General features: G+C 44.1%; 1 protein-coding gene across 5 annotated transcripts in view; it reads left to right on the forward strand.

The window, feature by feature from the left end:
* LOC306913665 (adhesion G protein-coupled receptor L3) overlaps window positions 1-16,690 on the forward strand; it is a 347,671-nt gene that overhangs the window by 281,094 nt on the left and 49,887 nt on the right. For all 5 annotated transcript variants that reach the window (XM_079490459.1, XM_079490461.1, XM_079490462.1 and 2 more), the window contains one exon: window positions 2,228-2,404. In XM_079490459.1, the coding sequence (XP_079346585.1) occupies window positions 2,228-2,404 (177 nt within the window). The remainder of the gene's footprint in view (window positions 1-2,227; window positions 2,405-16,690) is intronic.

The following is a 16,690-nucleotide window of genomic DNA, read 5'->3' on the forward strand; positions in this document are numbered from 1 at the left end:
TTTCTCTGCCGCTTAAGCACACCTTAAATCCACAAAACACGAGGCCTGAAACAGAGAAAGGAAGCTAGTAATGTTTAGAAGTGCAGTTGAAAGAACAGATGCTAGTGGAAAACAAGTGGGGGGTTCATAGTTGCTCTCTTGTCTCTTTGTTGATTATGTTTCTGCAAATAGAAGGCAGAGCAAATAACAGTTGTATTATTGATCCTCCCTAGGGTTTGAGCTGCGATACTAGTCCCCCCTTCCCCCAACCCCCCCCCCCCCCTCCAATGTAGGACGTGGTCATAGCTGATAGGAGACCAAAGCATTTTAAAAAACGAATTTAGCAAGGACACAAGGAAAGGGAAAGAGATGGAAATGGGAAGTGAGACTGACAGGCAAAAGTTTGGTCTGGCTTTTTGAAAATAACAAATGTCAGGTGGATGTGGAGTCGGTTATTTCCTGTACCAGCATGACATATCATTTGTTGATTTGGACAGGCGGTTCAGCAGTTTTATTGTCAGTCTAATGTCGGGGCTCTGCAGTTTTCATAGCCTTTACGTGCCCAGATGGACTAATCTAAATAAAGCAGCTGCCTTTTTGAAAGAGTTGTATGCATGCTGGGGCTCCTTGCATGGGCTAGAGCGTATTTAGGAGAGGAGTAAAGGACTGAAGAGTTATAATTCCAGTGTGCCAGTTGGCCATAAACATAAAAAAAAAAATCCTCAATACAGTGTTTGTGTGTGCGCAGTTGACCCTTGTTACATGGAGTGCTGCAGAAGTGCTGAGTGCATGCAATATACAGTAGATTGGAGTGAATAGAAGATCTTATCCTACTGGCCCAGGTGCATCCAGTGCACTTTGGCAATAGAGTTCGCCCTTCAAAAGGAACATGAAATATGTGGAATCGACTGTACGGCGGCGGGGTTGGGTTATTATTTCCACTTGCTCCTCACAATTAGCCCCCCTCTCCAGACGCAGCGTTTTGGATCACTGGTCTTTTGGGATAGTGTCTGTCCTCTAGTTATTGTTTCGCTTCCTTGCTTCAGCACTTAATGGGACTAATTAAAGTCATTAATGGGACAGAGGGTCATCTCGCTGCATGCGGAGGAATACTGCAGGAACTTGCTATAGCTTCGCTGTGTGAAGGGTAAACTCAATCAGCGGCAAATTTTCATTCACAGAGGATAAACCTTTGACTAATTACCCCCGTCGTTAATTTGTGATACTCCAGAAAACCAGCAGTTTAATATAGTGAGACCGCAGGTGCTTCTAACCTTGGAACCTGGGAGACAATGTTTGGGTCAAGAATTGTATGCTTTTATTTCAGATAGAAACAGTGAAGAGAGAGAGAGAGAGAGAGAGAGAGAGAGAGAGAGAGAGGTATAACATGCAGTAAAGTGCCTCCGTTTCGGAGAAGGGCCATTAGCCACCTTATTATTGATATGGTATATATGCTCTTTACTCAGTGAGACACCACGGTGCTACACGATGAGAGCAGCTTTCTTCTTATTAGTTACAGTACTATACCTATGCCTTTTGACTGACTGTTATAAAATGGACAACGAGATAGCAGGAAGGTTGTTTAATGTTTGACGGATGCATCCTCCCAGAGAGTTAATGGGGAAAAAAGAATTGCAGCCATGATTCTGTTTAATGCTGTACGAAAAGTCAGCCTACCTTCGCATGCAGACACGCACCACAAGCATGCGTGCGTGCATGTGCGCCCACACACTCTCTCTCTCTCTCTCTCTCTCTCTCTCTCTCTTTCTCTTAACACATTTAGGCCTGACCTCGAAATTAAAAAAAAATCTTCTAAATCCTCCAGTTTTCTGAAATAAATATTTTTACAATTTTTCAAAAATAGCAGACCTACAAGCTTGTAGCTTGTAGATCTGCTATTTTTCAATAGCTAAATTATAACATGTTTAAATCACCAAAAGGGGTTCCCGCCCAAAATGGGTTAATCATGGCATTAATGTTGCAATGTAAAGAATAAGCCTCTATATATAAGACTTTCTCTGTAAACAGGAAAGTGAAATCAGACAGTTTTGAGTCTGCAAGATTAACTGGAATTAACTTCATCCGCCTCCATTTAACCCGGCTGGGGTCAGCTTAGACCCAACGACTGCAACATGAGTCAACCTGCAATCAAAGCTTATTTTTCCCCCTCTCCTATTAACGTCATTGTGTATGATTTGCGCACACTAATTATTTGCAATGTTGTTTACCTCCTCCTTCATACATACAGCAATCCGAGGAAAACTTCAACCCTAATTGTTCGTTCTGGAGTTACTCCAAGCGTACCATGACTGGGTTCTGGTCCACGCAAGACTGCCGCCTGCTCGGCACCAACCGGACACACACCACGTGCTCGTGCACCCATCTGACCAACTTCGCTGTCCTCATGGCCCATGTGGACGTCAAGGTAAGAGCATCTCTGTGGCCTTCAGTCACTGGTGTGTCGAAGGTGAGGTGTTTATCATACAGTACTGACTGTATGCAGCAGGGACGTGCACACATAGACGTCAAAGGGGGCTTTTTTTTTGTAATGTTTTTTTTTGTGGCTTTCGCCTTTATTTTATATATTTTATGGAGGGACAGACAGTAGGCTGACAGGAAAGGGGGAGAGAGATGGGGGGGAAGACATGCAGTAAAGGCCGTCGGGATCGGGAGTCGAACCCGCGGCACACTGCCAGACTGGATTACCAGCCAAGGTGCCTGGACCACTGAGCCATGGCCCAGGCCAGCCCCTGCCCTTTTACCCGTCTGTAAAACAACTGCCCTCTCCAGACCACGAATGCAGCATTTAGGTGAAAGAAATGCAAATGCCCTCCCTCTCCTTTCCATGCCATACCGGAAGCCAGCATTCAGGAGAATAGGTTTTTTTTCTCTGAACTTGAACGCAGCATTTTGCATTGAAATAATTTGTTTTTCAAAATCCACGTCGTAGACCCCATCTCCAGTAGATAAAGAGTGCAGGGTTGCACCCCGAAAATAGCTGATCTACAAGCTCTCAACGCGTCGCAGCGCGACGCGTTGAGAGCTTGTAGATCTGCTATTTTCACTATGTTGGGCCAAAAGTGCCCTCATATTTCAGCCCCTGCCTCTCTACCACTCTCTGCACGTACCTGGTACCACCATGACTAGCATCTTTCATTGTTGTGTTGTGTTGAAGGGTGTTTAATTACAACTGTCATAGTGCACGGGTAACTGGTGCCAAATGTGTGACTGTTGCTGGCAAAAGGGGACTCATTTTTCTTACAGGTTATTAAAGTACAGAGTGTAAGCTTTCATATGATGTATCATTCAATGAAATTGGAAAATATTTGAAGCAGATATGACCATTTTTAAAATGATTGGACCATAATACTAAGAGAAAAGGCCCTGGGTCTCGCATGCTTTTTACTAGATAAGTATTAAGTGCCCAAAATGGTTCAATTTGTTTACTGGACTCCAGACAGCACTTACACTATGCTTCCGATGTCAAATGTCCAAGTGCAAAATACTCGTTCACACAATGTGTTTCACATGATTACATTATCTGTGTAAAGGATGTACATGGAGACTACTTTACTCATGGTCCTTCAGTGTGTGAAGTGTTTAAAATAGTATGGTCCTTTGCAGTGTGTGGGAGGCAATCTGAGAGGCAAAACATATTTATGGTCACAGCTCCTGGTACACCAGACTGTGGCACTCAGGTACTTGCTATTTTTTCCTGCATTGCATCCACTATGTCCTATAGCGGTGACTTTGCGTTTTGTCTACACCGCAAAATGGCAAAAATATTTACACTTTCAGGTCTTGGATAAAGGCGCTATATAAATGCACCATTTACCTGTGATAATAGTCATTGCAAACACCCAGTTATAGTCTGTCTTTGTTTAGAGCAGCGGTTCCCAAAATGTGGTGCGTGCACCCCTTGTGGTGCACGAGCGCCTTCTAGGGGGTGCGCGACATGAAAAGGCTAATGGTGGTGCTATGGTTTTATTTTAAATATATTAACATATTATGCCAATATATGGCAAGTAGCCTATGTATATGCAGAATATAGCCTATCCTGCATATATATGCCATATTCAGGTTCATATATGTGCATATATGTGGATAAATAGGAAATATATGTCTCTATATATCTTATGCAATTTATATTTCCATGTGGGGGGGTGCGTCAGCTAGATTGGGAGGTAACAGGGTGTGCACGGCCCAAAAAGTTTGAGGACCGCTGGTTTAGAGAGACCAACACAAACACCGTAGCAGACAAATTGCACTGCAGGACAGGCGGGCTTGCTGTAGCTAGCATTCCTAACTTCATAAGATAACTGTTATATACCGGTAGACATGGCTATATATATTTGACAGACATGATAAGGAGTAGAGCGAGAACTAAAGAAAGGGGGCACGGGGGTGACGGGTAACACTCTGGGAAGATCACCGTGCTGTTTGTGTGGATCGGTCGTGACAGAGCCATTGTCGACGGCACTTCTCAGATAAACGGGATAAAGATGAGCAGGTGGAGGAGAGGTGGTGCAAAGTCACCGGCCGAAAGAGCAAAATGACGCGGCGGTCCAGATTGGTGACAGACGATTCAATTACTTCTGTCACAGGAAGTTGGAGGGCAGGGACGTGCACACATAGACATCAAAGGGGGCTTCAGCCCCTGCCCTTTTACCCGTCTGTAGAACAATTGTCCTTCTAAGACCACGAATGCAGCATTTACTACATGGTGAAAGAAATGCAAATGCCACTCCTTTCCATGCCATGCCGGAAGGCAGCATTCAGGATAATTGCTTTTTTTTAAACACAGTATTTTGCGTTGAAACAAATTTGTTTAGAAATCCATGTCGTACACCGCATCTCCACTAGCTAAAGAGTGCTGGGTTGGCCCCCGAAAATAGCTGATCTACAAGCTCTCAGCGTGTCGCAGCGCGATGCGTTGTGAGCTTGTAGATCTGCTATTTTTGCATTTTTTTTTGTCCAAAAGTGCCCTCTTACAGGATTTCAGCCCCTGCTCCTCTAACACTCTCTGCACGTCCCTCTTGGAGGGCTAGGTTGACGCTTGACGGGGCAGAGTAGTTCTCTCAGTATCTCATGGTACCTGAACAACCCCACCCATCCGACCCCCGGCCTGTCTTCTAAGTGAGTGTGCATAAAGCACTCTATAAGGGCTGTCCTACTTGGCTGCGAGCCATACATGCACAAGGCCTAGGACTGTCCTTAATCCTTTCTCCTTTGCCAACCCCTACTCTCTCTCTCGCTCTCGCTCTCGCTCTCTCTCTCTCTCTCTCTCTCTCACGCACACACACACAAACATACTGTGGCATATACTGTGTACAGTGTAACAATGCCAGCTTGCACACAGAGATGCACACGTGTGCTTATGCAAGGACACAGGAACAGGGTCATTGATATACTGTAGGTTCTGTGAATTCAGAGGGGTCTATATAACAACACTACGCCAGTAGATGCACTGTCACTCAGCTGCATGACTCTCAGTCTCAGTAAGCTCACTGTCGGCCCCCGAGTCGAGAGACTGAAGAATGGGGGCCTTCACAGAATGAAAGGGAGGATGGAAAAGAGGGCAAAATGGACGTAAAAGGATCGCTTTCAGTCAAGCCTGTCCTCCGCATTTTGGAAACCCTAGGCTGCCCGCTAAACTGTCCACTTTTCATCCGATGAAAAGTGGAAGGTGGCTTTCGCCCCGTTTTCTGCAGTGATATGCCTTTTTCTCCCCTTCCCTCTGTTCTTTGTCTTTCTGCTCGGATGCTGTAAGGACAGCTGGTCGAGTGGCGCCACTGGATGCTTGATACGGAGGCATTTTATTTGACAAACTGTCATGACGTTCTGTCTGAAGACACAAAGTGAATAGAGGGAGGGGTAGAGAGAGAGAGAGAGGGAGAGAGAGAGAGAGATGCAGTAACAGAACAAATTGCATAAATTGGAGTGACCGTGTGTCTTTGTCTCCTTGGCAACGAAACATACCCATACTCCATCTCTGCATTGTTATTACTCATTACCCTCTGAGCAATATATTACTTTGTAACCTTGTTTATTCCATGCTGCCATCTCTAAAGCAGATAGGCAAGCTGTAATTAGCCTATACCATCTTCCCTTTGGAGGACAGAAGCGCGTGCTATCACCGCCATCTTTCATCTCATTATATTTTGGCCGTTGGGGTAGTACAGTGTATGTAGTGCTCTAATCAGGGCTAGTGCTGCGTTCAGGGATATTTTTGTCCAGGCTAATACGCTGTGACCTATACTTAGGGTTTGATTTGCTGGGGGGAGGGGTGGGTGCAATCCATGCCTCTGCTTTTTTTCTATTTTTTTTATACATTTTATTCAAAGAGTATGACATCATATGCAAGTTTCACAGAAAGAAAATACCACTCTTTGTTTTTATATTTTCTCCCACAACTCCTTTCCCAATCCTCCCCACCCACCCACCATCTTTCCCCACGAGGCCAGACATACAAACAACATAAATTATATACAGGTATAAAACCAATAAGTTGAGTACATAACTAAGATACACACATCATATATACAGGCATAAAACCAATAGGTTGAGTACATAACTAAGATACAAAGAAAGGGATCACATGGTTATGTTCACAGAAAGAATTAATAAACAACTTAAAAGGGGGGTAAAATAAGAGACATAAAATTAATAATAAAAAAAAAGAGTAAATACAAATAATAATACAAAATAATAATAATAATAATAATAATAATAATACTTATAGAGTATTAGCAGCTTGTAAGAGCTTAATTGGCTCATTTCTTGACCCTCATGTGTAATGATTTCAGATATATTAGGATATATATATCTTGCACCAAGTAGAGATCTGCACCACCAGAGCACACCAACACCATGTGTCTTTTGATATCGTCCTTCTGGACATACATTTTGATATCGCCCCTCTGGACATACATTTTGATATCGCCCCTCTGGACATAAATTTTGATATCGCCCCTCTGGACATACATTTTGATATCGCCCCTCTGGACATACATTTTGATATCGCCCCTCTGGACATACATTTTGATATCGCCCCTCTGGACATACATTTTGATATCGCCCCTCTGGACATACATTTTGATATCGCCCCTCTGGACATACATTTTGTTATCGCCCCTCTGGACACACATTTTGATATCGCCCCTCTGGACATACATTTTGATATCGCCCCTCTGGACACACATTTTGATATCGCCCCTCTGGACATACATTTTGATATCGCCCCTCTGGACATACATTTTGATATCGCCCCTCTGGACATACATTTTGATATCGCCCCTCTGGACATACATTTAAAATATGTTTGCGCTTTTCTATGCAGTCATTAACTGGAATATTTAGTACAGTATTGTAGATAAACCCTTTAAGATCTACCAATGAATTTATACATTGAAAACCTTAAGACCCCAAATTTCTTTCTCAAACTATAAAGCTTCCTTTGGACAAGTTCACTATCCACAGTTCACTCTAATAGTGACTAATTATGTTTTAAGCCAAATACCACCTTTTTGAAAAAATAAAATAATAATAATCTGTGGATGTTGGCAAAACCTCCTTAGTAAACCCGTTCTACACCATGCACACTTCACACTGGTATATTGCTGGCAAATACATAAATGCAGAATATTTTCAGAGCTTCGTAGATTCAAATTAATGATATCACTCGAAGCAATTTAAGCAGACAATATATTGTATTGTCAGTTTTTGCAGACAATACTAATAAGGCGCAGACACGTTCACAGCAGCTGATGTCAAGTGACTCAATCGCACCACCTCTCCCACACACGGACACACACCACCCACGCAGTGTTTGTGAGCAGGCGGTTGTTCAGGTAGCAGCCACAGAGACAGAGGGACAATCGCCAACAACAACAAGTGCTGTCACCGTCATCTGTCTCACCACTCAAAACGCTTTGTTTGCAAATGCCAGCTGCCTTGGGTGGGGAACGATCAACGGCTCTTTTCAGACTAGATACTGCATGCCGCCTGAGTTGAAGGACCGCCGATGGCAATGCAAACATAATTAAACTTGTGGATGGCAGCAGTGTACGTGTTACTTTGAGATTGAGTCTCTTTTTCTGTATTTATCTTAAATAACTGTTGATGTTTCTATGCCTCCGCCGACACGTAGACTTGCCTGGAGACATCGTGTTTTCAGGTTGTCTCTGAAACCTTGTGTACTCTCAGAGCACCTTGAGTTAATTTAATGAAACAAACATCCACTTTAAGGTTGAACTGATTGAGTGCGTGGTCAGAGCTCAAGCTCACTGTGACCTTTACGAAACGCGTTCATTAAATTCCTTCCTAAAGTCTTCATTCACTACATTTATAATGAGTCTAGACAGAGATGTATGGCAACTGATTGGCGAGGTTGTACAGCTGCCATAACTTTAGTATACCTAAAAGTTTATGTTTGCACTCTTATCCATATTCTGTTAACTTTTTCTTATTATCATTTTTTTCCTTCATTTTTATTTTTTACATTTCCCTTGTCCTAGTTCTTTCCACAAGTGGCGTGAGTGGCAGTACAAGGACTTTGCCCGAAAGAAACAATTTAAATTGTAACCTTGAACTGCTCTGTTATTGAACCTGGGGACAAGCTGTCATTAAGGCTGCCCGAAACCAACTGACATTGTATGGAAATACATTCTTTTCAAGTCCAACTTGAGAATCATAGAGGGGATTTAGGCTACTGCAGATTTCTAAAAGTGATGATATGTCTGGCCGACTTGTTCTTGCAGGCCGAAAACCTCAAAACCCAGGATTATCACTTCTTTCACACGGCATGGCAACCTATAAATATGATCTCACAGCTGTGATGATGTCATCTCGTTCTTTGTGTAGATGTACATTTAGTTAAATACTGTAGTTAAATAAAATGTTAAGGTATTTGTACTTTACTTGAGTATTTCCAATTTCCAATATTTACTTCTATACTCCACTACATCTCAGAGACAAATATTGTACTTTTACTCATTAGTTACTAGTTACTTTGTAGATTTAGATCGTTATTACAAAACACACAGTAACCACTTCAGCCCTATAAACCATGTTGACCATTTGAAAATAGCAGCTTGTTGATCTGCTATTTTCAAAAGATTTGTATACATTTGAAAACTTGCATAAGGAGTACTTTTACTTTTGGTGCTTTAACCCATTTAGGCCTGACCTCGAAACTTTCAAAAAATATTCTAAATCCTCCAGTTTTCTGAAATAAATATTTTCACGATTTTTCAAAAATAGCAGACCTACAAGCTCGTAGCGCGCCACTCGGTGGCACACTATGAGCTTGTAGATCTGCTATTTTTCAATAGCTAAATTATAACATAATGTTTAAAACACCAAAAGGGGTTCCCGCCCCAAAATGGGTTAAGTTACGTACCTTGCCAATACTTTTGGACTTTTACTCAAGTAAATTTAGAAATTAGTATTTCTGCACATTCTTGATATTTGTGGACCCTACGTTCTTTTCCTGGGTGAGCTTTTAAACTCAACTCTTAAGGCTCCCAGGTGACTGGAGCTCACTGGAGCTCCTAAGGCATGCTAGCTACTCGTTATTGAACCATCTCCTTTGAATTTAAGCCTGTCATTTGTGGAAGCTAGCCCGGAGGCCATCGTGGAAGCACCTTTTAAATGGTGGCTGAAAGCACACAGTCTGAACTCATGAAAGATAGACCTGCCCCAGTTCCACCTGCAGGCCATTATTTAGTTGGTGGGTGGGTGTGTGTGCGTGTGTGCGTGTGCGTGTGTGCGTGTGCGTGCGTGTGTGTGCACGCGCACACTGGGGTGGGCTAGCCCCTGGGAAGGATTGAAGCACTAGTAAGTGGCAGTACTCCCCACTGACTAGAAGGATTGAAGCACTAGTAAGTGGCAGTACTCCCCACTGACTAGAAGGATTGAAGCACTAGTAAGTGGCAGTACTCCCCACTGACTAGAAGGATTGAAGCACTAGTAAGTGGCAGTACTCCCCACTGTCTAGAAGGATTGAAGCACTAGTAAGTGGCAGTACTCCCCACTGACTAGAAGGATTGAAGCACTAGTAAGTGGCAGTACTCCCCACTGACTAGAAGGATTGAAGCACTAGTAAGTGGCAGTACTCCCCACTGACTAGAAGGATTGAAGCACTAGTAAGTGGCAGTACTCCCCACTGACTAGAAGGATTGAAGCACTAGTAAGTGGCAGTACTCCCCACTGACTAGAAGGATTGAAGCACTAGTAAGTGGCAGTACTCCCCACTGACTAGAAGGATTGAAGCACTAGTAAGTGGCAGTACTCCCCACTGACTAGAAGGATTGAAGCACTAGTAAGTGGCAGTACTCCCCACTGACTAGAAGGATTGAAGCACTAGTAAGTGGCAGTACTCCCCACTGACTAGAAGGATTGAAGCACTAGTAAGTGGCAGTACTCCCCACTGACTAGAAGGATTGAAGCACTAGTAAGTGGCAGTACTCCCCACTGACTCGAAGGATTGAAGCACTAGTAAGTGGCAGTACTCCCCACTGACTAGAAGGATTGAAGCACTAGTAAGTGGCAGTACTCCCCACTGACTAGAAGGATTGAAGCACTAGTAAGTGGCAGTACTCCCCACTGACTAGAAGGATTGAAGCACTAGTAAGTGGCAGTACTCCCCACTGACTAGCAGGTATAAATCAATGGCCTCTCACGTCCCGATGGATGATTAAAGGGGTGACACGTGGGGTCCATTCGTCAGTGGAGCCGCATGTCCTCCAGAGCGGCACACCGCCGCCATCATGGACTGGGAGAGGGACGCATACATGTTTATGTTCGGCACAAATCATTGCAGTTCGGGCAGAGAGCTTGAATCTCCATATTTCATATTTTTTATGTTTTTTTTTTCCTTCATATATTAAGTCTATTTCATAGTTTTGCGTATGACGGTGATGCGCACAAGTTGTGAAACTAACGGATCCTCAAGGTCACAACATCATGACGCATTGTGAGCTCTTCGCTAGAAAAAAACTAATTGAAAATACATCAGATAAAAGACAAGTTGAATGTCTGTGTGTCTGCAAATTATTAACAACAGCTTGTGACTAATACAGTAACTACAGTGGATCCTTTGAAATGCAGGTAATGTTTTGCTACAAAAGATTTTGATGATGAAAGTACTAAATTAACCCAGACGATTGAAAAGTGCCCTAGATTACGCTGACCCATTCAGAGATATGTCCCGCTACAAGGCCACCTAAAACTTCCTCATATCTAGCATTCTATCACCGTTATCAGAGCCCGGAACATGGAACGACAACATTAGTTACATGTGCTGAATGTTAACTCCCGCCAGGCAGCTGGAAGCTCTCCCACGGCCCCCTTTAAACGTGACGAATGGGCCAGCACCGCCTGATTCATACGCCCTCGCCGCAGCCGCTCCCTCATCCCCGTGCAGATCATAAATCCTTGAGCCATACCGTAGGTGAACTTGACACACGACACCCTGCAGCGAAGGCTGCTGGCCCATACCACAACGGCGATCCACCCCACGCACACCATATTTCACGAGTCAAAGCCCTTCTCGGGAGGCATGCGGGTCAGAGTTATGCATTTTAATTGGATTGGCTTTGTCGGCCGCACGCTGAGAGCAATTCTTTTGAGGTACAAAGGATTGACAGAGACGTCCTCGTTCCACCCAATCAGCCCCTTAGGAGTCGCCGAGAACCAGTTAAAGGGATTTTAGCTTTGGACACAGGGTTTTATGGTAATTAAGTGTGTATGATGTGATGTCAGGTTCTGATGGCCCGGTTAAAAATGGCCAGAGTATATGATCTTAGAAGGCTGTTGTAATGCGTATACTGCTCCCACCCACCCCACACGCCCCGCCCCGCCCCAGACTGCCTGACTGACTCAGAAAACCCCTATTTTGTGCTACAGTATATGGGAGCCGAACAGTGCCAAAGCCAATCTCGTGAGGCATCCATCTGGAATGAAAAATATGTGTGTTTAACCCATTCTGGGCGAGAACCCCTTTTGGTGTTTTAAGAATTATGTTATACTTTTTTAGCCGATGAAAAATAGCAGATCTACAAGGTGCCGCGCTACGAGCTTGTAGATCTGCTATTTATATATATTATTTCAGAGCTACATTTTCAAGTCAAATCTTTGCTTCTGTGGGTCCCTGGAACAACATATTTTTAGGTGGGGGTCTGCGGCCAAATACAGAAAATTCTGGGGGTCCTTCACATAAAACAGGTTGAGAACCACTGACATAGAAATATAAGTTTTTCAGAACGATAGACATTTTTTTAGAATCGTCCTCAGGTTTAAATGGGTTAAGAAATACGAAGGGGAAAAAAAGAGAAAAGAACGCGGGACAGAGATTGGAAGACAAATCGAATGTGCACAAGCATGGCGTGTCCCCAGTAAGTAACGTGTATGACTCGGCATGTAGCCACTGCCGTGACACGGCGAGTGAATTCTCTGAGCAAATTACGCTTTGGCCACTTTGGGGACCGTTGTGCAGGTTACTGCTGTACGGGCCTGTCAGTGTGAGGTGAGGTGCAGAACCTCTGCAGATGACATCATTTGCTGTCCTGCCTGTGCAAAGCCCCCAGGAAAAATAATTGAAAAAAAAAAATCAAACTTTCTGGACCACAATGCGGCCGTCACGCATCTCCCAGGACAAAGGAATCGCTCAGCAGTGATGCATCACCTGCGCATTGGATGCAGATTTCCCTCCACCTCCGCTGTCCGTCTTCATCTCTTTCTGCCTACATTTGTCTTTTCTCCTTTCCCTTGACTCTCTCTGCCTCACTCTCTCTCTCTGTTTCTCTTTCTCTTCCTTCCTTCCTTCCTGTATCTCGTTTTCCCTTTCTGCCTCGTTCTCTCGGCCAGCTCGCTTCATTTGAAGGTGAGGTTGTGATGGATGGAGCCTGCAGCCGCTGCACAGCCCACTAGCCCACTAGAGACCTCAGGGACCTCCCGTCACAATGTGCCGCAGCTGGTGCCACCCACTGCGTCCGTCGTGAGACACACTTAAGCTTGACTTCGTTGCGCACCGGTGTTGCAGTGTTTATTTCACCGACGACTACCTTTTTTCACTGACGAAAACTAAATAAAATCGAAATACAAACTAAGCTATGATGACTAAAAATAAGACTAAATACGTATACTGACAATTCTGTCAACAAATAAAAACTAGACTAAATTGTTAGGGAGGGACTAGTGGAGCAGAGATCCAGTAGAAGTCATTTTATGCTTGGTTGGATGCTGAAAATAGCAGATTGCTGTGAGCTTGTAGATCGGCTAGCCATTACGACGCCATCAAGGCCCGCCAAAATATTTTTTGTTGACTAAATCAACATTTCTGATGACAAAAATTTGACTAAAACGGAATGGAATTTTATTCAAAAGACTATGTCTAAAACGAAATCAAAATTTGCTGTCAATATCAACACTGCAGTGTTGCACGGCGGAAAGAGCAGAGCTACAAGCGTGTTTTCATTTCGTTATACTTCGATTCTTAAAATTAAAATTGATTTTTCGATGCAGTTACTATATCGATACACCCCTAGTTGTGAGCTTGTCAATCGTCTGTTTTCGGGCATTATGTGTCACACACAAGCACACACACGCGCATACGCACAGACACACACACACACACACACACACACACACACACACACACACACACACACACACACAGATAGCATACACAAACATCGACAGCTGCTGCCCCCCCACGGCGAGGGCACCCTTGTGGTGCGGGTAACGAAGAACTCATACACCCGCGACTATACCTCCGCACGTCTCCCCTTTTCATATACGGATGCACATCTGCATGCGCAAGCGCACCCCAGCTCCGCAGGGCACCTCGACACCCCCCCCCCCCCCCCCTCGTCGGGTGTATACTGTATATGCAACGGTTCATCAGGCAGGAGAATCAAAAGAGTGCACTCCCCAGACTGCAGGAGCGCCGTGGCTGTTATCCTACCACAGCCTCTTAACACATTTTGGGCGGGAACCCCTTTTGGTGTTAGCATTATGTTATGCTTTAGCTATTGAAAAATAGCAGATCTACAAGCTCATAGCGCGCCACCGAGTGGCGCGCTACGAGCTTGTAGGTCTGCTATTTTTGAAAAATCGAAGAACGACTGACATAGAAACATAGCTTTTTCAGAAAACTGTCAGGATGTAGAAGACATTTTTAGAATCTGATCTCAGGTCAGAATGGGTTAATGATCAGCATCTGTTAGCCCCTCCCGAGTCAAGCTGCCGCTAAACAAGCCTTTTGTGTGTCACTTCATAGCCCCGAGTTTCCCTCGTCGGAACTCTGCTTTTGCAGGGTTGGCGAAGGGGGGGGGGGGGGGGGGGGACACCTGCAGAGTTGGGTGTAACTACACTAGTAGTGTAGTTACTGTAATTACACTACTTTTGTCGGTAACGAGTAAGTAACGACACTACTCCTCCAAATTGAGTAATCACATTACAGTTACTGGTTGCTGTAGTTACTAGTTACTAGTTACTTGCGTCCTGCTGCTGCTTTCAGCGGCCCCCGCCGCGGCCCCCGCCGCGAGTGGAGTTTGATTGTTTGTTTTTTTCCTTCACTTGTTCAACAACCTGGTATTAAAGAGCATAAAGAAAGATCTTGTGTATGTCCTCCTTATTAGGATTATAAAGATGTGTTAAGGGGCAAATTATGTGACTGCATCTCAGGCGATTTTATGGAATAACGCAAAAGTAATGTAACGAGTAGTGTAACTAGTTACTTTCTCCAGGGCGTAATCAAGTAATGTAAGGCATTACTTTTTTCAAAAGTAATGTGTAATGTGTAGTGTATTACCTTTTTGAGTAACGGACCCCAACTCTGCACACCCGTGGATGTTGATGAGTCCTTCCTCGGCTCGCCCCCGTTGCAACCCCAGCCCCCTACCCCTCCCTCCCACCGACACACGCAGTATTGCTGACTATGGTCAAAATGTGATTTAAAGCAGCGCTTGCTTGCTCGGGAGAGGAGGTATATATGCCTATTTTTTTATTTTCTTTCAACGTAAGCAAATATTTCCATGTGGGTATTCCATATTATAGCCCTGAGTCACACATTATTTTCCTAGAGGATAAGAGAGTATAAAGTCTTTAAAGTCAGGGTGGAAAGAAAAAGCCTTTTTAACACTTTTATATCATATCCCTATATTCTGTAACTATTTAAACAATATATATATATATATATATTTTTTTGTATTCTTATTTCAAAATCCAATAATGTTTATTCCTCTAAAACAAAAAGAATGTGCTTACTGCTTACATACTGTAGGCTAGAGCCAGCCAATTTAACCCATTTTGGGCGGGAACCCCTTTTGGTGTTAGCATTATGTTATGCTTTAGCTATTGAAAAATAGCAGATCTACAAGCTCATAGCGCGCCACCGAGTGGCGCGCTACGAGCTTGTAGTTCTGCTATTTTTGAAAAATCGAAGAACGACTGACATAGAAACATAGCTTTTTCAGAAAACTGTCAGGATCTAGAAGACATTTTTAGAATCTGATCTCAGGTCAAAATGGGTTAAACCAATGCTAGCACGACATTCACGCATCCAGTCAATCTTCAACTGTCATTCTCCATATTGTTATGCCACACTTTTCAACATTCAAATCAAATTGCTCCCGTTATGTCCCATGAGGCTGCCTGTCCTATTTCACTGAGAAATATGCCACGACACGGAAGTTAGATACTCTCCAAATGCCGTTTCATCTGGAGTGGACTAATATTGCAAGTGGCTAAGCTGAGCTTCCTTCCTACCTCTCGAACACATGCTGATGGGTCCATGTCCAGGCTATGGGTCTGTGGTGTGGTACATTTTGAGAGAGAGAGAGAGAGAGAGAGAGAGATGAAAAGAAAACACAACACAACTAATACAGTACTATCCTCCACAATAAGTTATTAGTAGCCTAATATAATATTATTAATATTATATTAGGCTGGGTCCCTGCAGGCTATGGGATGAGTGAACTGACCATTTCCATCAACAATATGGAACAGCCTTTCCCCCTGTGGTTGTTGGGGATATTACATCTAGTTGTCATGCCTTCAAGAAGAGGCTGAACAAACATCAGTATGTGACTGTTATCTGACAAAGCTTCTTCTTTCGTGTAACGTCAGAGGTCCAACTCGGTGTCGTGGAGCCACGCCCACATATCTGGTCCCAGGTCGAAGAGGCTGGCTTCCGAGGGTGGCCTGTATAAGGGGCAGGTGTAAATGATATGGTCGGCGGTCTGCTCAGGGTCACCGCACTCGCATGCCGCACTGTCCGCCAATCCCCACTTCTGCATTGATGCATTGAAGCGCCCAACCCCAGTTCTTAAGCGGTTCAGTGTGGTCCACTGCCGGCGAGGTAGGTCATCTCCTCCTATGGCGCCATCTCCTGGTTCCCAGATGTAGCGATGCATGCGGGAGGGCCCGGCTGACTCCCCACTCCTGCTTCCACGCTGCTGCCAGCCATGCATCTCTGGAGATGTCCTCAGAGGTGGAGTTGAGCATCTCCTGTGCTGCCCTGTTGTAGGGGTGACGAGACCTGAGTCTGCTTTGACAAAGCTCAAGGACTTTTATTCATCATAATAATAATAATAAAATAACTATTCACTTGATTTGTCCTAGTTAGAACAGAGACAACAGAGACTCTCTACACCAGTAGTTTTCAACCTTTTTCATATCAAGGTCCATTCAGCATTTGAGCCACAGA

Source organism: Electrona antarctica (assembly GCF_951216825.1).
Source record: "Electrona antarctica genome assembly, chromosome: 21".
In the NCBI taxonomy this organism is placed as follows: Eukaryota; Metazoa; Chordata; class Actinopteri; order Myctophiformes; family Myctophidae; genus Electrona; species Electrona antarctica.